Raw genomic sequence first — 21,688 nt, 5'->3', positions numbered from 1 at the left:
CTTGGGGAAAATTATCCCTCTATTAGCCTACTACGAGTGAGATCGAGCACGTTTTGTGCTCGTAACATGCGCTTGTCATGCTAAGACTCCAGCCATTGGGAGTGATACTGCTGCAAGATCTAGAAGCAGCAAGTGGCATAGGTCCTAGAAAGCTTTGCCAAGAGGACGGAGTTATTTTGTAACATGTTTTTGATAGGGTTTTTCAGTTTGGTCCTTAAATCAACTTCTGGTAACACTACGGACTCATTCAGTCTATGTGAAGTCCTCATGGACCGGCCAGTTCAACCTACCGTAGACTACTACAAACTAAAACGGTCTTAGGTAGCGGTTTATTTCTAACATAGTCGAAATCAGTGTTGCCAGAACATTGGCCTGTTGGACAAAGAGAAAAAGCTAAATTAAAATTTTTAAGGCTAAGAAAAAAGGATAAATTTCAAGGCATGTACCACCCATGAAAGATGCAAATTCTACATATCACACTGTCTGAGAACCTAATCTTCAAGGTTTGGGTATGTATATTTTATTATTACACCTTGTGTAAAACTGATTTTGGTTAGGCTATAACCCTTACGTAAAAGGTCGTAAAACAGTGAGTTATAATAATTACTTAGGTAAGTTTATTTTATATGGGATATGAGCCTTACACATAACATTATATTTCAAATTTAATAAACTATACCACCCGTGGATTGTTTACCCAGAGTTTCCAAAATCTTGAAAAAGCTTAAAAGAACTAAAAAATTTCTGAAAAAAGCTGAAAGTTGCTGCGCAACCAATGCAAAGCATAAATGCATGGTATCGGTGCTGTATACCAATTTCGCACAGAAACTTAACGGATTCACAATTCGTCTTCCGGTTTTTTTTTGAAGTTTTTGCGCAAAATTTAAAAATCAATCTCGGAAAAAAATGAAATAAAAAAAAATAAACAGAGTATAAAATATTCAAATTTGTTTTTGTTTGAGAAAAAATAAATAAGTTTGTGTACAGTTGAAAAATTTTAATTTTTTTCAATTCGGAAAAACGTTAATTATGTCAGAAGCTTGAATGAAATAATTGATTTTTCCTTTTCACAGAGAGTCACTTGCTTCATTAATGAACATCCGTCTGCAGTCCCAAAAAAATATTATGATTTTTACCAAAGATAGTTAAAATGGATAGCACCTATTTTGTTCTTAACTTTGAAATCAATCAAAATAAAATGTATCTATTCGCAACTTTTCTAATATTTATTTTCGATTTTCACTCGTTACATTCACAATTAAATTCGAAGATATAAGCAAAACCACATAGATTTTAAACTACGTTATACTATGTACAAACACACATCAAATCGGCAATTTATACCATTTGGTCAATTTATTACGCAATTTATCATATAATAAATTGTAATAATTAATTGCCAATTTAAAAAAATTGCGTAATAAATTGTTTCAAACTGCAAATGCAACCTTGTAAAGTGTGTTTATTGAGTAGATTTAAACGTCAGTTACGCATGGCTCAACTATATGGTTGGCTCATCTCATCAGCTGATTTTATTTTTTTCATTTCACTGGAGTAGGGATTGTGAAAAGAAGATGGCAAACTCAAAATGAAACCAAAACATTAAACACATTTTCTTACAACACACAAAAATTTCAAAGTTTTATAATTTATTTAATAATTTTGGAAAAATTTAAACAACGTGACATTAGGACGGACAAGGCGACAGCTGTTTTAATTATACCTTGTAAATCTCTTCAAAGCCTTTTCTCCCGGGAGTGGGAGTCAAAGTTTTATGTTTTCATTCCATTCCATTCGCCTAATACCAACACGCATATTTTGACAGCCTGAATAAAGGTATTGTAAAGAATTCAGGGAGATCCCGCTTATTTGCAACCTTCTGCTTACGTTCGTATCGTTAAACTGTTGAATAAAACACTCCAATATTCTGTATTACAAAATTGTCTTTATTAGACTACTTTAGAAGTACTTCGCAATTAAACTTCACTTCGCAACTGATAGCGTGATGATTTGACTACTCAGCTTGCGCTCTTTTATACTCTCTGCTGCTTCGTTCGCATATTTCTACTACGTTTCGTCTGCTATAACTGCTGTACATATCTCCTACTTAGCTATATACATGTATATTTGTAGTTTATGCGTTTCTCATAATCATATGTGTGTGTTTGTGTAGCAACTCTTTGGAAGATGACTACAAGTGTGTGCGCGTAATATCTCTTCGTGCCTTATATATGTATATGGGTGTAAATCAGTCATCGGCAAATTCGAAATGCAGATCTGTTAGTGAGAGCGCGATAATCGCGCACATCACTTGATGCATCGGTTTGCTTACTTCATTCGCTTATTAGCAAGCAACACGACAAGATCGTTTGTTATTATATTTTTAATGCGCACAATGTGAAGCAAAAGGTTTATACAATTAAATACATTGTATTTGCGCAAAAGGGTTGGTCAACATTAAATGTTTTTCGCTTGTGCGCATTGAAAAAATTAACAAATAATCTTTGCTTGTTGCTTACTAATAACATTCGCCAACATTGCGGGCGACGCACACCATCGATGTTGCTGCGCCAAATGCTCAGTGACTACTAAACTAAAGAGAATAAGAATTGAGTGTGCACAATTGTGCCACTAAATGCCGATGCCTGGTGTAAATGATGTTTGATGTGTTTATGTACACAGTGTGGCTCGCTTCAATGTTTTTGTTTTGGGAATTTATTACTAGTGGAGGTAATATTCGTCACAGTATGTTGCTGCTGCAGAGATGAGACAACCATCTATCAAATTACTATTGTGTAAGCTAAATTGAGTTGTATGAACACCACTCAATTTAACTCGAAATTGCCTCAATTTATTTTTCTGTTTGAACATAGTATTAGGCATTCTACGAAGAAATAATGAGATAATTACGAAATTTTTTTTTGTATGGAGAACTGATTTCAATAAGATCGTTATTGTAGAAAATTTACCTAAATACTTCATTAAACCTTTGTGTGAAATTGGTATTACAATTGCATGCCATAAATAATACAGATTGTTGATGAACTATACACAACATAAGTTTGGGAACTGTCAAAGTTCCACCAAAGAGCGCAATATTAAAAAAATTATAAAAAACAAAAATACAATTGGCTGAAGAAATTTCTTGGATATATGTTCAACAACAAATCACAAATGCATTAATAAAATTTGTCATGCCCAAAAATTGCAACCGATGCACATGAGAAGTTATTGTCATGAATAAAAGCACACACTGCATTTCCAATAAATAAAGCTGCGCTTGGAACGAAAAAATCAGCCATATATGTACAATAATAAATCACTTACCATTAACAACGTTTCCCTCCAGCATGGAAAGCATCATTGTAATCATGTCTTTCTGTAGATTAAGCAGCTCTTTAAGCAAATCTACTTGGCTAGAATGTTTTGACAGTTTTTCTTGCATGTGCGAAAAAAGGAAAAGGAAACCACCAACAGCGTCCCATAAACGAGAATGAGCCAAAGCTTGTTGATTTAACGTACACGGACCTTGGATTACCTCAGTAAGAGTGTTAAACACCTGACTAGCTACGCCAATTGCTTTAAAGAAATTAGCCTTTCCAGCTGGATCTATGATTTCTTTACTTGAGTAATGCCAATAAAAATCCATTATAGATTCCTGCAGTCGCAATAAGTAATCAACGGTACAGATTACAACATTTACCGTAGTTGTGTTGCCCGCTTGTGTCCGCAAATAATTTTGCCAGTCTACAAATTTATTCGAATTTAAGTAAATTAAATGTTTTTTTTTTTCTTATTCAACTTGACTTACCTAAATTATGACCTTCGCAGGTGAGTTGAATAAAACGGAACAGGGCACAAGTGAACTCTGCGTCATGCATGTTTTTCTCCCCCGCAGCGCCTTCCGATCCCACGCCGAGACCTGCACCCGCACTTGGAATGTACTCTTTGTTGCAAAATTTTTGGTTTGTGTGTTTAGGGTGGGGACGGTAGGAACATGCGTGGTAGTTTTTTTGTGTGGTTTGTTCGTCAAATCATTAACCCAAGCCAGGAAGAAGGTTTGAGTGGATAAAATGTGCGAAATATACGTATTTTGTTTTCAAACTATAAAAATATCACATATCGTGCCCTCTTGCCAGAATCATGAATTTGCAGTTTTTTCGACATTGAGTGGATCAATTTTCAAACAATTATATATGTACATATATTCTATGGTGTACTAAAATTCGGAAAACCTCCCATAAAACGAACCCCCATAAATTGAAGTAACGTGGTTGTTGTTGTTGCACTGCTACAACAGCAAAAAAAAATTTACGTGTTCTCAAAATGTATGGATTTAGTCAAAAACAGTACACTTGAAAACTTTATTTCATAACGTTTCATTTATACCCAATAGGCATTTCTGTAAATGTTTTGAAGAGTAACTTAAAATAAGCGTTTTCAGTATTAAATATATTTTAATATTTTTCAGAAAACATGTTATAAGCGTTGAGAGCAAATGTTAATAAATAATTTAGCTGTGAAAGTAATTGTAAATGTTAACAAAAAAAGATGAAAAAACTATATATTTGTCAATATTTTTCAACTTGGAAAATTTCAAATTATTTGCATTAACGTTTATCTGCATTGAACCCGATTCTTGGATTATCCAGCAACCCATTTGAATTGCAGCCATTCTTCATTTAATTTATGTTATGTAATTTAATTGAAATAATAATTATCGTTTATAAAAAGCTTAGGGAAACTATTTACAACAAGCTTTCTTTTGGAAATTTTTTATAAGTTTACATTTATAAGCTTAAAAGAAAATATCCGCTTCGATTATTTCCCGTTGTTTCTAAACAATTTATAAAAAAAAATATATTTTATAAACTTACATTACGTTTATTTTGCTTGTTGGGTAAACATTCATGTTTCTGGAAAAAGCTTGACGATATGAATGTATGTATTACATAAGTTTGTAAATGTATATTTACATATATATGCGAATGGTATGTATACATGTATAATAAGTATTGTATTGACTCAGTACACTTTCTATAGAAAAAAAATCGATTTCTAAATATTATAATTTACTATTTTACTGGATTCCGTAATGTACCTGACTTTCAGTTCACTGCAAAGAGTCAGCTATTGCTACTGGTTGTACATTCATGCAGTAAATTACAAATAGTACATATAAAAAAAATATAATATTTTTATGCCGTTTTTTTTATTTAAAAATTTCATAAAAATTGCAAATTAAAACATAAACAAATGTCTCGTATGCTATCTTCAGATCTGATATCGTTCAATCCATAATAAAACCCAGCTGTTGTAACATATATTTGGACTAAAATTAGTTGACTACTAGTTAAATGACAATTAGGGTAAAAATAACCACGTCTGACGCTTTTTCGGCCATTGACACCCAAAAGTAGTTAGCTTTTTTCAAAGAAGATGAACAGATAATAGTGCACGTTAGATTTTTAACAGCCAACTTATAGTTGGCTTGCCGTTAGATCATTTTCCTGCTGGGACTTGAATAAACGTTAACTTTAAAACTATTTTTTCGGATCGTTACTTTTATGCTTCCATATTTGCCCCCATTTTCAATAAAGGTTACTTATTATTTTGCATTGGTTAAGGCGGTCGCCGTGGCAAAGGGTATATATTTGTTAAGAGGCGTCACTCGATACTTTTGTTGTTGCCAAAGCAAATTACTCGATGTTTTCTCAAGGTAGTCGTTGGTTTTTTTTTGTCAGATGTATTTATAAAAACGCCTTCTATACATTTTCGTGGGGTATTTGTGTTTATTTTATTGATTGTATTAATTTAATTAATTAATTTTCTTTCCAAAAATCGTAATTATGCAAAGTCACTTTACCGCATAAATATATAGGATTCAGTTAAAAACACTAAACAAAACTTCCTTGAGAATCACATTCGACATGACAGGGTTGCTTTGGCAACAACAAAGTATCGAGTGGCGCCTCTTAACAAATATATACTCTTTGGCGGTGGTGTGATGTAAGCGTTACCACTTACCACACCGAAGATGCTGGGTTCAAGCACCGGAAAAGCAACATCGAAAATTGAGAAACAAGTTTATTCAATTAGAAAAGTGTTTCTAAGCAGGGTAGCAGTGATTTGGTAAGTACTCCGACTGTATGAAAAGCTTCTCAGTGAAAACTAATCTTCCTTGCAGATGTCGTTCGGAGTAGGTGTAAAACATGTACTTAGGTCCCGTGCCGCAAATTTGTAGCGAAAAAAAAAGCATTTAAGTAAAATGCTCCTAGCTACGCTCATTAACCTATCAAATTATTGTATTGTTATCGAATTTTGACAAGTATAAAAAATTTAAATTGAATCTTACAAAATGTGACATTCCCAACCTCACCGTCCAAAAGTTCATTCTTACTTGCATTTGAATAAATTTATGGTAATAAAATTCCACGCACTGCTTCTGCCTACAACAAATGTTTCTGCTGAAATAAGCATATTCAGTATATAAAATATTTCCTGCATATATAATCCCTCAATATTTCAACAACAAATGAAGTTCCTTTCTTCATTTTGATATATAGGCTTTTTACGAAACTAATTCAATTTGCAAACAAAGTTTGAAAAATGTGCTTAGAATCATTTTTCTATTTGGATACGTTTTATTCAGTAGCGATAACTTGGGAAAGTTTAAAGGTAGTGACGAAGTTTAGTATGAGTGTTTAAATAGAAGCTACTATGGAAAACTTACATATGTCGGTTGATAACCCCTCTCACTTTTATGTAAGACTCTTTTGAATGTATAACATGATGCCTGAGCAAATTATGTGTATAAAAAGGAGAATATCGTGTGACGATAAAAGATAGACATTGACCGATTTCGAATATAGCGTTACAACTCCAATTAAGGCATCACCTACTTCTTTTATCGTGTGGCGATAAAAGATAGGCATTGACCGGTTTGGAATATGGCGTGATGATGCCATTACGCTACCGACTGTCTTACACCCAAAAATACTGGGTGTGACATTCGATCAAGATTTACATTTTGGTGAGCATGGAACCGCAACTGTACCTAAAATCCAGAGCCGTAATAAAATCTTCAAATCTCTTGCTGGCAGCACTTGGAGTAAAGACAAAGAAACGCTCATTGCCACTTACAAAGCCATTGGCCGGCAAATTGCATGCTACGCGTCCCCGATATGGTCGCCAAGCCTAAAGGTTACTCACCGGAAGAAAATACAGGGTTGCCAAAATACCGCTCTCATAACCGCCCAGAAACCAGGGCATCCCAACAGTTATCTGATTGAAGAGGCCACATTTGCCAAGGGCTTATGAAGTCATCGCCGTTAGCATTATGAGGAAATACGGCACTCGAGAACACAGCTGTATGACGTAAAAAAAAAACACAAACAGGTTTTCAGTGATTTCCATAAACAGTCGTCGGACATCTATGCCAGGAATTGCCCGGCACACCCAGTTCTTAACGAAAAATAACAAAAACTCGCTGAAGAGGAACACTTTTTCTGTAACAGCTTAAACTCTTACCTATCCAGAATCAACGCCGACATACAAAATGTATGTCCTGCTTTAAATATGTGAAATGAAAATGACACCAACTATCTCTTTAGTTGCAATGTGGAAGCAACGCCTCTAACACCCCTCTCACTATGGTCCACCCCTGTTGAAACTGCAAGTTTCCTTGAACTCCTGTTAGAGGATATTGATGACAATTTATGATCGGTCGCGCCTGTTGGATGGGGCGAAGCACTGCTTCAACAACAACAAAATCCCATTACCCACCCATACGCTGTCGAACGATTCTAGTTGGAGCATAATTATCTCTTAAAAGTAGTACCGTAACTAATACCAAGTGTTATATAAATACATACATATATACATACATGAATGATAATATTATAAAAATGTTTATACAAGTGCACATATGTAAACTAAGGGAGCCCCAAAGTTATATGTACATACAAAATTATAAAATGCTTTTCTGTAAACATATACATATGTACTCGAATTTTTAATACATAATATGTGCTTCATCAGCAATACCTTCTGCCTTCGTATTACGCTCGAATGCATCCAAATCCAATACACTACACGAATTCATAAGTCCTGCAATGGATGTAAAGAATCCCACATCTTTTTTCTCCTTGAGATGGTTAAGCATTCCCATTTGTATATCTATGTTACCACCGCGAAGTATTGCAATGCCCAAATTTAAAGTTGTCATAACCATTTCTGACGGAACGCCTTTTGATGCAGATATGTGAAGGAGAACCATTTCCGCTACACCGCGATTCGAAAGACGTGCTTGATGGAACAAAAGCTTTTGCTTTTCCATTTCTTGTTCCTGAAATAAATCAAATATGCATTGTCATTATCCAAATTCTCGCATAATAAGTTCTCTAAGGATGTAGCTTAAAAGCTTATTAATTGTTCGCCTACATTAAGTAGTACTTAGTGGCGGATCCAAGGGGCTCTAGCAACAACACTGTGCTTTTGAAATTCTTTCATAATTATAGTTAGTTGGCATTGATTTTTAATTGTAATATTTTTTCTTGCCATCAAATTTTTTCTTTATATTATCATATTACAATTAAATAATTATCCGTGTAATTTTTAAATCGTTTAAAAAATTTAAAAAATATTTTTTATAAATCGGGTTTGTTTTAATTTAAACAACGCTATAAAGTAGTGACCCCGAAAAAGTGGTATACGCTATTTAAAAACGTTTTAAAAACGGAGCGGTCATTGTCGCATACGCATCACGAAAGGCTACGCATACGGAAGACGAAACGCTACAAACAAAAGTTGTTGGTTGGTTGTGCAGTTCCGCATCAAGTTCATCATCAGTCAACAATTCAAAAAGAACAATTCTAAATTAAATAAATTGTTTGTAAGTTTGTGTACAAGTTTTTGTAAATATGATATTATTTAGATCACCAACCCGCAATGATAATATAGAACATCAAGAGCACATTGTACCAGGCCTTGCACTTCCAACACTAATTCAAATTTCGCCATCCGCAGATTGTTTGATGGATTTGGATACACCATCATCATTGAATGTACATGCAGCGACTATACAGAAATTCCCACCGTTTTGGACCAAATACACAGAAGTAAGGTTTTTTCATGTTGAGACCATTTTCTCATTACAACGCATAACTGCGGATGAAACAAAGAGCAGACGTTACTAAAGCCATCATTGGGTCTGATTTCCTCAAACATTTTCGTTTGTTGTCGGATTTAAAAAATTGCAAATTAGTTGATGGAAAGCACTTTTGGCAGCACCTGCTAAAATTTCTGTTGAGCCATCATTCGGTATAACAACAATTTTAAAAGACAACAGTGTCTATCATAAATTATTAGAAGAATTTTCTGAGATTCACAATATAGCACTTTCGCAGTGCAGTAAAAATAATAACGTTTTTCATCATATTGAGACTACAGGTCCTCCAGTTCGGGCAAAAGTAAGACCACTGGATTCAAAATTTTTAGCCATTGCAAAAAGGGAGTTTAAGTTTATGTTAGACAATCATATTATTCGAGCATCAAAATTCAGTTGGTCCAATCCTCTTCATATGGCTCCAAAAGCAGATGGAGAGTGGAGACCATGTGGCGACTATCGTTTGTTGAATAAAATAACCGTTCCAGATTGGTATCCTATTCCCTTCATCACAGATTACGTACACTGTTGTCATGAGGGAGCGAAAAGTTCTTCGAAATATTTATGGACCCCTACTCGTTGGCGATGGCGAGTACCGAAGGAGATTTAATGATGAGCTGTACGAGCTATACGCAGACATCAACATAGTCCAGCGAATTAAAACGCAGCGGCTGCGCTGGCTAGGCCATGTTATGCGAATGGAAGGCGATGCTCCGGCGAAGAAAGTGTTTCTATCAGAATCCGCCTATGGAAGTAGAGGTAGAGGGCGGCCCCCACTCCGTTGGAAAGACCAGGTGGAAAACGATTAAACTCCCTTGGTGTGACCAATTGGCGTCGGTTGGCGGAGCGAAGGAGCGACTGGCGTACCTTGTTGGACGGCCATAACCCTTTAGACGGTTAAGCGCCAATTAAGTAAGTAAGTAAGTTACTACGAATATTGTATTGCTGGTGTGAACAATTCGGTTGCAGATGCAATTTCAAGGATAGATGAAGTTTCTATAATTGATTATACGCGACTCTCTGAGGCTCAGAAAGCATATGAAGATATACAAAAATTAATTCTTTCAACTGATTCTGGACTTACGTTAAAACTGGTACCAGGTTCTACAACGGAAATTTATTGTGATGTGTCTAAGTGTAAGCCCAGGCCTATACTTCCTACTAGTTTTCGACGACCTGTTTTTGACATGCTTCATAATCTTGCATATCCTGGTGTTAGAGCTACAAGGAAATTAATTGCAGATCGTTTTGTTTGGCCACAACTCAATAAAGACGTTAAGATGTGTACCAAACATACAAACAAATACTCATTCTTCAATTGGTGAGTTTCCTTTATCTTCAAAGCGTTTTTTAGAAGTGCATTTGGATTTGGTTGGTCCTTTGCCACCACGTATCTATTAACGATTATAGATCGTTTTTCGCGATGGCCAGAAGCCATACCAAATATTACAGCGGATACTGTAAGCAGAACTTTTTTTGATGGTTGGATTGCAAGATTTGGATGCCCAAGTATAATTTTTTGTGATCGGGGTCGTCAACTCACTTCAAAAACTTTTAATGACTTAGCTAGTTTTATTTGAGCTAAGATTCAGCACACTACATCTTTCCATCCACAAAGTAACGGCACGGTTGAAGGCTACATCGAACTTTAAAAGCTTTGCCTTTAGTAATGCTTGGTTTAGGGACAGTGTATAAAGATGAATTGTGTGCGTCAGTAGCTGAAATGGTATATGGAGAAGCGTTGCATATTCCGGGCGAGTTTTTGGGAGATGTCATAAGTTCCGATGTCATTTCTACTGAGTTTCTAGAACGTCTTAAAATAATAATACAAAATATTCAGCCACAACCTATTGCACATCATACCAACAATAAACCATTCGTTCATGGGGATCTGTTTCAATCAAAACAAGTTTGGGTTCGTAATGATAGATATAAAAAAACCTCTGCAACCAAAATACTCCGGTTCTTTTACGGTAATCAAACGTACGACCAAATTTTTCACTATCATGCTTGCAAAAGGAGAAGGCACAGTATCTGTAGACAGATTGAAACTGGCATTTACGGAAGTACACGATTTAAATGAAACCACTTTCCAACAATCAATTGAGCAAAAACAAATTCCATCACATGTTCCAAAAAGAAGAAAACTCGCTTTTCGCTAGGGAGGGGGTATTGTAGCAACAACACTGTGCTTTTGAAATTCTTTCATAATTATAGTTAGTTGGCATTGATTTTTAATTGTGATATTTTTTCTTGCCATCAAACTTTTTCTTTATATTGTCATATTACAATAAAATAATTATCCGTATAATTTTTAAATCGTTTAAAAAATTTAAAAAATATTTCTTTATTAATCGGGTTTGTTTTAATTTAAACAACGCGACAGGGCCTTCGTTTTTTAATCATGTAGAAAATTGTCTAATTTTTAGCGTGTATGTACGCATGAAATTTTTGGATCGCCCTGAGAAAAGTGAAAAAAACTTAAAAATACAGGTCAAAATAAATTTATAATAATCCTGCTTGGTAAGATTTTAGATAGTATGATTCTTTGGTAAGAAAAAGTAATAAATTTTATATATACATAATTTTATTAGAAAATGGATGATTTCTTTTTTTTAGTTATACCGTTATTCCATAGATCGAATATCAAATATTCGATACATTAATAACCATTGTTAAAGACATTATATTCTATTATTTAGAAATGCTTATAACTATTTGTTATTTCTTTTTGTTATTTTTAGCAATCTTTTTTTTACTACTTTTATCATTTTTAACCTTTTTTCTATTTTTAGCAATGTAGTCCCCTGTCTGCTTAGTCGTTTTTGAAACCACTTCTATTCTTTTATTTTTCAGTTCTTTCTGGTCTACGACACTGAATATATTTTCATGCTATTTCGATGCTTCACAACTGCAAAATTTTATTAGAGAGTTATACCGTTTTCCATAAATGGAGCTAATATCCTTGTTTAAATATCACTATTATTTTCTAAGATTAATATGGTATGTGTATGTAATCGTGCTCTTTTTATTTAGTTGATTTATGGAAAACGGCGTAACTCGACTTATACCATTATTCCACACCTCCCCTCAATTGACATTTAAGCGCCTAAGCGCTTTTGAACGTTTCGTAACAAGTCACGCTAGCTATCCCTGTTTTACGATAACTGACGGGAAGGTCAAGTCTTCCTCCACCTGCCTCCCAAACTCAGTTGAGGTCTTCCCTTTCCTCTACTCCCAAATTGAGGTATCGACTGAAATAGTTTATTGGCCGGAGCGTCTTCGTCCATTCGCATAATATTATCCATCCGGCGAAGCCTTTGGCTTTTGTTCGCAGCACAATCTCCATGTCTGCGTAAAGTTCATATACCTCACCATTATACCTCTTTCGATAATCGTCGCCAGCATCACGGACAAGACAATACATTTTCCGGAGAGCTTTTCTATCGAACACTCCAAGAGCCATCACATCTGATGAGCGACTTTGGCGAATGAGGACTTTACATTTTCATTGCCTGCTCAGTCCAAAGTAGCACTCGTTGGCAAGAGCTATTCCCCGTTTGACTTTTAAGCTTACATTGTTTTCGCTTTTATTGCTGGTTCTCAGATAGACCTTCTCCTTTAAATGGACAATTTGTTTTCTATTTTTTAGATTTTCTATCCAAAGATTTAAATTTGAATGTTCCCAATCCAACTTAAAGAAAAACAAGTATGGAAGGTTAAGTTCGGGTGTAACCGAACATTACATACTCAGCTGAGAGTTTTGGAGACAAATTAAGGGAAAATCACCATGTAGGAAAATGAACCCAGGGTAACCTTGGAATGTGTTTGTATGACATGGGTATCAAATGGAAGGTATTAAAGAGTATTTTAAAAGGGAGTGGACCATAGTTCTATAGGTGGACGCCTTTTCGAGATATCGCCATAAAGGTGGACCAGGGGTGACCCTAGAATGCGTTTGTACGATATGGGTATCAAATGAAAGGTGTTAATGATTATTTAAAAGGGAGTGGGCCTTAGTTCTATAGGTGGACGTCTTTTCCAGATATCGCCATAAAGGTGGTCCAGGGGTGACTCTAGAATGTGTTTGTACGATATGGGTATCAAATGAAAGGTGTTAGTGAGTATTTGAAAAGGGAGTGGGCCTTAGTTCTATAGGTGGACACCTTTTCGGGATATCGCCATAAAGGTGGACCAGGGGTGATTAGAATTTGTTTGTACGATATGGGTATCAAATGAAAGGTGTTAATGAGTATTTTAAAAGAGTTCTATAGGTGGACGCCTTTTCGAGATATCGCAATAAAGGTGGACCAGGGGTGACTTTAGAATGCGTTTGTACGTTTGTAGGGTATTAATGAGGGTTTTAAAATGGAGTGGCCCTTAGTTGTATATGTGAAGGCGTTTTCGAGATATCGGCCAAAATGTGAACCAGTGTGACCCAGAACATCATCTGTCGGGTACCGCTAATTTATTTACATATGTAATACCACGAACAGTATTTCTGCCATGATTCCAAGGCTTTTGATTTCGCCCTGCATAACTTTTTCATTTTGTTCTACTTAATATGGTAGGTGTCACACCTATTTTATAAAGTTTTTTCTAAAGTTATATTTTGCGTCAATAAACCAATCCAATTACCATGTTTCATCCCTTGTTTCGTATTTGGAATAGAATTATGGGATTTTTTTAATTTTTCGTAATTTTCGATATCGAAAAAGTGGGCGTGGTCATAGTCGGATTTCGGCAATTTTTTATACCAAGATAAAGAGAGTTCAGATAAGTACGTGAACTAAGTTTAGTAAAGATAAATTGATTTTTGCTCAAGTTTTCGTGTTAACGGCCGAGCGGAAGGAAAGACGGTCGACTGTGTCAAAAACTGGACGTGGCTTCAACCGATTTCGCCCATTTTCACAGAAAACAGTTATCGTCGTAGAATTAAATGAAAAAGAGCGGAGCCATGCCCATTTAAAATTTTCTTCTATTTTTGTATTTTGTTGCACAATACCATTACTGGAGTTGAATGTTGACATAATTTACTTATATACTCTAAAGATATTAAGTTTTTTGTTAAAACATGACTTTAGAAATTTTTTTTTTAAGTGGGCGTGTTCTTCATCTGATTTTACTAATTTTTGTTTAGCACATATGTAGTAATAGGAGTAATGTTCCTGCCAAATTCCATTATGATATCTTCAACGACTGCCAAATTACAGCTTGCAAAACTTTTAAATTCTTTTAAAAGTGGCGGGGCCACGACCATTGTCCAAAATTATACCAATTTTCTGTTCTGCGTCATAAGGTCAACCCACCTACCAAGTTTCATCGCTTTATCCGTCTTTGGTAATGAATTATCGCACTTTTTCGGTTTTTCGAAATTTTCGATATCGAAAAAGTGGGCGTGATTATTGTCCAATATCGTTAATTTTAAATAGCGATCTGAGATGAGTGCCCAGAAACCTACATATCGAATTCCATCAAGATACCTCAAAATTTACTCAAGTTATCGTTTTAACGGACAGACGGACGGACGGATATGGCTGAATAAAATTTGTTTCGATACTGATGATTTTGATATATGGAAGTCTATATCTATATCGATTCCTTTATACCTGTACAACCAACCGTTATCCAATCAAAGTTAATATACTCTGTGTGCAAAGCACGCTGAGTATAATAAGAACTTCACCAAAGAAGATTAGACAAAAAAGTTATGACGTTACCCCTTGATCGAGACTCACTCTTTTAGTTTTTATATTATATATATTTGGGGACATTTTGTGTTAAAAAAACAGCTTTACAATTGAGGTGTGTGTAAGTTTTATTTGAATATTTACTTATGCCAAGGTTGGCACAAGTCCCCAACTGAACCCTCCAAGAGGGTGCCGTCTGGAAATGGACATTACAGTATTGAGCCTGTGCGATTTCAGGACGGTATTCAGCTAAGATCAGGAATCAGGGCTGTGTGCCTGGCCCATTAATGACCTAGTTATACGGAAATGATTCTTGACCATGGTTTCTGGGGTATCTTTCTCTCTTTCTGTGAATTTCTTTCTCTTTTCTTTCTTTCCTGTTTCCTTTCCTTCTCGGGGGCTGGATCAAGGCGTTATGCGTTTCCGTGCCGAGGATCAGCCAGGCTGGGGGCCCCTAAATAGCCCAGTCGCGAACGGAGCCCTCCTGGCACCAGGTCGCCCCAGGTTGTACAAAGACCTTACCCGGGTATTGCGGATCTCTGCCTGGGTGGACGTTCCTTTTCTCCGTCACTCGTGGGGACATGGATAAGAATAACAAACAAAAAAATACAACAAAACAAAAAGAGACCGGCGCTCTTCAAAGGCCTGGAGGGCTTCTGCCGCCACAACAGTTACCAGTGCGATGCAGGGTCATTCTAACCGCCAGAGGATGGCTAAAAAAGGGGATAGTTCAGGACCAGTGGCGATGCCGGGTCAGAACCCTCTCCCAAACAAAACTTGCGGCAGTGAGGCAGGGCAAAGGGGTGTTCTCCGGGATACTCCTGGCACGAGCAGAGACACAGTAGGTGTGCAGAATGCAGCCTCAGTTGAAGCTGGTGCGCAGGCCCCGCGTGCTCCACCCCCGAAAGCCGCCGCCTTCACAAAGCCAAATGAGCGGCCACACTCCAGTGAAGTTGGATACAAACACAGGAGAACGGCTGCAAGTATTCTAACCAGATCCGCACGAATTCCAGACCTCGTAAGTAGAGCGGAAAGCGACAACGTGGGAGAAATCCTGGCAGAAATCAAGTGGTTGAAAGAGGTGATCCCGGACTTGCGTCTTGCAGAAGGGAGGGAGCCACAAGCGGCAACCAAAAGGGCAAGGTCGGCGGAAGTAGTGCCTGCCAAATCAAAGAGGCCGGGCGCTCTTTTGCAGAAGTGTTTAAGGACAAAATCCTGCTAGGGGTCCTTGACGACAATCAGGAAGACGGCGCAGTCAAGAAAGACAAATGGAAATCGGTGAAGAGCGAGCTTTCAGACATTACCCTGGACGTGCTTATGCGCAATCCTGGACCGCCACCGGTATGCAAGGACGCCGGGTGGTTCCAGGGCAGCGTCAAGGTTGTGGCATGCGGAGACGAGAGGCCCGCATCTATCTATAAAAAGGCTATAGAATCCGTGATAAAATCTGTGTGTGGAGCGAAGCTCAGGGCGGTTGACTTCAATGATATACCGTCACGGCCACGAGCAAGCGTGTGGCTACCGGCAAAACCAGCTGAACCAAAAAGGATACTAAATATGATAAGTATCCTCAACCCGACGCTGCCAGCCGCCAAATGGAGGGTTGTCAACGTGGAGAAAGGGGACAGAGCCACACGTCAGGCTGTCCTCCTAGTGAATGAGGAATCGCTATTGATATTGGAGAAAACCAGAGGCGTGATTAACTATGGCCTAGACACCGTCACCATAAAGGTCTATAGTAATGACATCAACGCCGCTAGAAATTTGGCTGCAGAGGCGGAGCTAGAAGAAGAGTGCGACGAGGACGTAGATATGAAGGCAGGTGGGGGTGAGCCGGCTACGTTGGACGGCTACACCTCGTCTACCTTATCCATAGGTATATGCGGGTTACACCTGCAATACACGGGGGAGGAGTTGATGCTGGAAGTTGCAGCTAACTCCACGCTCAAAGAGCGGGTCCTCCATATAAACCTGCACCACAGTAAAGCAGCCTCCGCTGAACTGCTGCTCCGACTGGCATCCAAAGGGGCAGCTGATATTGTCCTCATCCAGGAGCCGTGGGTGGTAGGACAAAACATTTGCGGACTCAAGTCCACCGGCTACACATTGGTAAGTTGTGGCATCTCGGGAAAGCCTAGATTTTGTATACTTGTTAGTACCAAACTTAATGTTTTGTTTCTTCCTCAATTTATCGATGAGGACACAACGATCAGCCTGGGCTTAAGTATGGGTCAAATCAGGCTATCATCAATTTATCTAGCCCATGACAAGACGGTGCCGGCATCGACCGTCAGGAAGCTGGTGGAAGCTACATCAGGTGCACTGATACTGGGAGGAGACCTAAATGCGCACCACTCCACCTGGGGAAGTAATGACGAAAACGAAAAGGGTGAGTTACTATATGATTTCATCCTAAATTCTAGATTAACCATAAGCAATAGGGGCACTGAACCAACTTTTATTACAAAAAAAAGAAGGAAAGTTTCCGATGTCACCGTAGTCTCAGAAGATGCGGAGGAGTTGGTCAGAAATTGGAGGGTCCTTACGGACAACTCATTCTCTGGCTATGAGCAGCATTGGGAAGTATACAAAGAACATCTTGGAAATTATATGTTTGAGCTAAGGAAAGTCAAAAGATCCTCCTGGTGTGATTTCTGGAAACAGTATCTGAAGGGGGGAGACTCAGGAAAGTACTTTCCAGATGGGCTAATACGGACCGAAACTGGGGAGGAAAACCTGGACCTACTGCTGAATACACACTATCCAGGTGCAACTAGGAACGAACCAGGGGATACACAAAACATGACACAAGCTAATTACAAGAGTAAGATATCTTGGGCCATCCAATCTTTTGAAATATTCAAAGCTCCAGGGCCGGACGGAGTTACACCTATACAACTGCAACAATCACTGGAATGCAGTACTAACTTCTATATGCTATAACAGGAGGTGTCGTGGCACTAAACCACATCCCACGTATATGGAAAAGATCTAAAGTGGTATTTATTCCCTAGGCAGGCAAAGCGTTCCACGCGAAACCTAAAGACTTCAGACCCATCAGCCTATCTTCGTTTCAACTAAATGTGATGGAGAGGCTGATGGAAACATATATCAGGGAGGCAGTGAATGACCAACTCTATGAAGCAGAACACTCCTATATGAAGGGTAAATCAACGGAAACGGCATTGCACGAAATTACATCCTGCATAGAGAGATCGTTCTACTTCAAGGAATACTGCCTGGCAACCTACCTAGATATAGAAGGAGCGTTCAATAACATCAAACCTGACTCAATGATTAAGGTACTGACTGATCTGGGCATCGAATCTCAGCTGGTGGGTCTTGTACACCAATTGCTGTTATGCAGGGTAGTACAGGCAGAACTTGCAGAAGTATCGGCCAGCAGGTTCGTCAGTAGCGGAACTCACCAAGGTGGAGTCCTATCCCCTCTGCTGTGGGTCTTGGCGGTGAATCAGCTGCTAAGGGACATGGATAAGGAGAGGGGCTGTAAAGTTATAGCATATGCTGACGACCATGCCTTGGTGATAAGTGGGAAGTTTCCACAAACTCTCTGCGAAATGATGCAGGTGGAATTAGGAAGGGTTGAAGCATGGGCCGTTGATAATGGTCTGGGCGTGAACCCAAATTAAACGGAGCTGGTGCTCTTTACGAGGAGGTATAAAATACCACCTCTCTCAACTCCAGCGCTGGAAAACACAGTGCTTAAATTAAGTGAGCCCGCCAACTATCTAGGTCTCACACTTGATAAGAAATTGAACTGGAAACCTTTATGGTAATGGCGGTATGGTGGCCCACCCTGAATAAATCCTCGACGGTTCTTGCTCTTCGAAAGGTGCAAAGATCTGCACTACTATGCATAAGCGGAGCCATCCGCACAACGCCAACGGAGGCTATGAATGTAATACTGAACCTACTGCCCATAGATAAATAAATAAATAAATGTAAGGCGCTATAACCTCCGAAGAGATATAAGGCCGAGCTTCTCTTCCAATTTGCGTCTTGCTCCTCTTGATTTTTCCCTACAAATTGGCCGGACGGGACCTACATGTTTTATGCCGACTCCGAACGGCATCTGCAAAGCAGATAAGTTTTCACTGAGAGCTTTTCATGGCAGAAATACACTCGGAGCGCTTGCCAAACACTGACGAGGGGCGACCCCGTTTAGACAAATTTTCTTCTAATTGAAAAACCTTATTTCTAAAATTTTGATGTTGCTTTGCCCGGGAGTTGAACACAGGGCATACGGTGTGATAGGCGGAGCACGCTACCATCACACCACGGTGGCCGCCATACCCATAGATATAGTAGGCATAAAATCAGGGATGCACCTTAACGTTAAGCTAATCGTTTATCAAAAAATTTCCGTCGACACTTCGAAATATTATCGATAAAGAAATTATCAAGATAAATTGTATCTCGTTTTTAACCGAAACGAAAAGCTTTCGTTAACGTTAAAAACGTTAACAAAAACGTGATACTTTATGTTTGAATTGTGCTGGCAATGCTATAGCCATGGTGAAGCCGTAAAGTGGTAACAGCGAGCGGACATACATACAAACTCTATGTAATTTGTTTGTGTAATTCGTTGGTGGTAATGTCAAAAATACTCTGAGACATGTTCGTACTGTCAAAATTCATGAGAAAAGTTGCAATCAGCTTGGCTAATGCTTTCTCACCTTTAATCACTCCGCCATCAATCAGCTTTGCCAGCATAGTTTGAAATTAATAATCAACATAAACGATTTGGTTTCGTTTTGATATGGCAGAAAACGAAACAAAACCATTTCGTTAATTTGACGTTCTTAACGTTAAGAAACGAAACGAAATGACTTTGTTTCGTTTATTAACGTTAATTATCGTAACGAAATGATATCGGTTCGTTGGTTAAGCATGCCTGCATAAAATATACGCATGTGCAGCTATTAGGCTGAGGAAACTGACCACATGGTCTCACTGCAACCATACTGAAATTCTCCACAGTTTCTGCATACCAGAATGGACAGATTTCTGCAAACCACATACCAACTTTAACAAGGGATACTAGATATTAACCCTGAGAGGGAACAGTGGGTGAATGACCCTGATTGGCCCACTAACAGAATTTAGATATACACAGATGGATCTGAACTGGAGAACAGGGTCGGAGGGGGTTTATATTCGGAACGATTGGACATACAAAGATCGTTTCGCTTTCCGGATCACTGTAGCGTATTTCAGGCGGAGCTTGCGGCCATACAAGACGCTGTGGACTGCCTTAGGCAGAAGGCAGTCTCTAAGAAGCACATTTATATTTTCTCGGACAGTCAAGCAGCACTGAAATCCTTGACTTTGTCACAAGTAATTCTGAAACTGTAGTAGGCTGTCGCAGATCACTTAAAGTGATGGCTGAACAGTTTACTCTGCATCTGGTATGGGTTTCGGGACATAAGGGCATACCAGGTTATGTGATGGCGGATGAGCTTGCAAGAAAGGGTACCTCTCTTCCACTTTCATCATCCTGGAAGAGGTTGGGCATGCCGCTCTCCACCTGCAAGCTCAAGATAAAAGAGGCTCTACTGATGGAAGAGGAAGCCAGGTGGAAGCATCATGATAGATGCAACACGGCAAAACTCACATGGCCGGAATGGATGAGAAGAGATCGCGAGAGTTTCTCACCCTCCGTAAGAGGGATCTTTCCTTAGTTGTAGGTCTTCTCACTGGTCGTGTTTGTATTGGACCGCATGCGGGAAGGATTGGCGCTCCATCTAATGATTATTGTAGAAGCTGCGGCAACTAAGAAGAGCCTGAAACTGTTAGGCATCTACTCTGTGAATGTCCAGCGCTCGGTAGAAGAAGGCAACATTTTATGGGCAATATGTTTCTCGTAGATCTGTCCGATATAGCTGAGGTCAATACACGACGCTTAATTAGCTTCACAAACTCAACGAATTGGTTTGATTAGGAGAGTAGGAACAAATCCGTGTGGTTTCACAATGGGCCTATAAAGGCCTAAGTGTGCCGCTCCGATGTGGACTTCAGCCCTTGAACCTAACCTAACCGAACCTATGCCTTGAAAAAAATTAGGGCATACACAGTTTTTTTTTTAACAACCGCTAAGAACAGCAAAATCGCGATTGTTATAACTCTCTTATTTGATGTCCCAATTTTGAAATCTTTAAGTCGTTATAAAGGTAGTGCCAAATACTTTAACTGGCAACCGTCGAGGGGTGGTGGAAGCGCGCTCGGCCTACTACACCGGAAGTATTGGGTTGAAGTCCCGAGTAAAGCCCCTCGGCAGTGGTTTTGCAGACACTCTGATTGTGTTTCTGCCATGAAAAGCTTCTCAGTGGAAATTCATCATTACATCACATTTCGGTTCGATATAAATCATGTGTGTACCGTCCCGCCAATTTGTAGGAAAATTCATAAAGGAGCACAACGTTAATTAGAAGAAAAGCTCGCCCTCAATATCCTCGGTGGTAAATCGCACAAGGAATTTTTTTTCATGTACTATAAGCAGTGGCGTAGTGAGGAGGGTCCGCAAAGCGGAACTTCCTGTATAATTTGTATTTTCATCATAACTGATTTCTGGAAAATATTGATTTCTGGAACAAATTTTCTATACTAAAAAATTCAAACATATCTCCGAACACTTGCGGCAGGTTGTGGAATAATTGAAAGCATGTATCTTCTTTTCTCACGTAAAACGTTACGGTAGAAATTATTAAAAAATGCTTTAACAAAAACTGTCAAACCTGAAACTGAAACACGATGGAGCGCCAGAATACAAGCGGTTAGCGTTATCGTCGATGCGCTAGAGAATGTAGTAGAA

The 21,688-nt window shown here is 38.4% G+C and overlaps 1 protein-coding gene across 23 annotated transcripts in view; it reads right to left on the bottom strand.

The window, feature by feature from the left end:
* RyR (Ryanodine receptor) overlaps positions 1–21,688 on the bottom strand; it is a 1,962,175-nt gene that overhangs the window by 38,276 nt on the left and 1,902,211 nt on the right. For 13 of the 23 annotated variants that reach the window (XM_067773071.1, XM_067773075.1, XM_067773085.1 and 10 more), the window contains 3 exons: positions 8,047–8,347; positions 3,812–3,946; positions 3,328–3,747 (listed from right to left, as the gene is read on the bottom strand). In XM_067773071.1, coding sequence (XP_067629172.1) covers positions 3,328–3,747; positions 3,812–3,946; positions 8,047–8,347 — 856 coding nt within the window. The remainder of the gene's footprint in view (positions 1–3,327; positions 3,748–3,811; positions 3,947–8,046; positions 8,348–21,688) is intronic. The other 10 variants (XM_067773079.1, XM_067773080.1, XM_067773082.1 and 7 more) reach the window with 1 other exon arrangement.

The sequence above is a fragment of the Eurosta solidaginis genome, chromosome 3 (genome assembly GCF_040869045.1).
Source record: "Eurosta solidaginis isolate ZX-2024a chromosome 3, ASM4086904v1, whole genome shotgun sequence".
Lineage (NCBI taxonomy): Eukaryota > Metazoa > Arthropoda > Insecta > Diptera > Tephritidae > Eurosta > Eurosta solidaginis.
The sequence above is the reverse complement of the archived record's forward strand: the minus strand, read 5'-3'. Positions and strand labels throughout refer to the sequence as shown.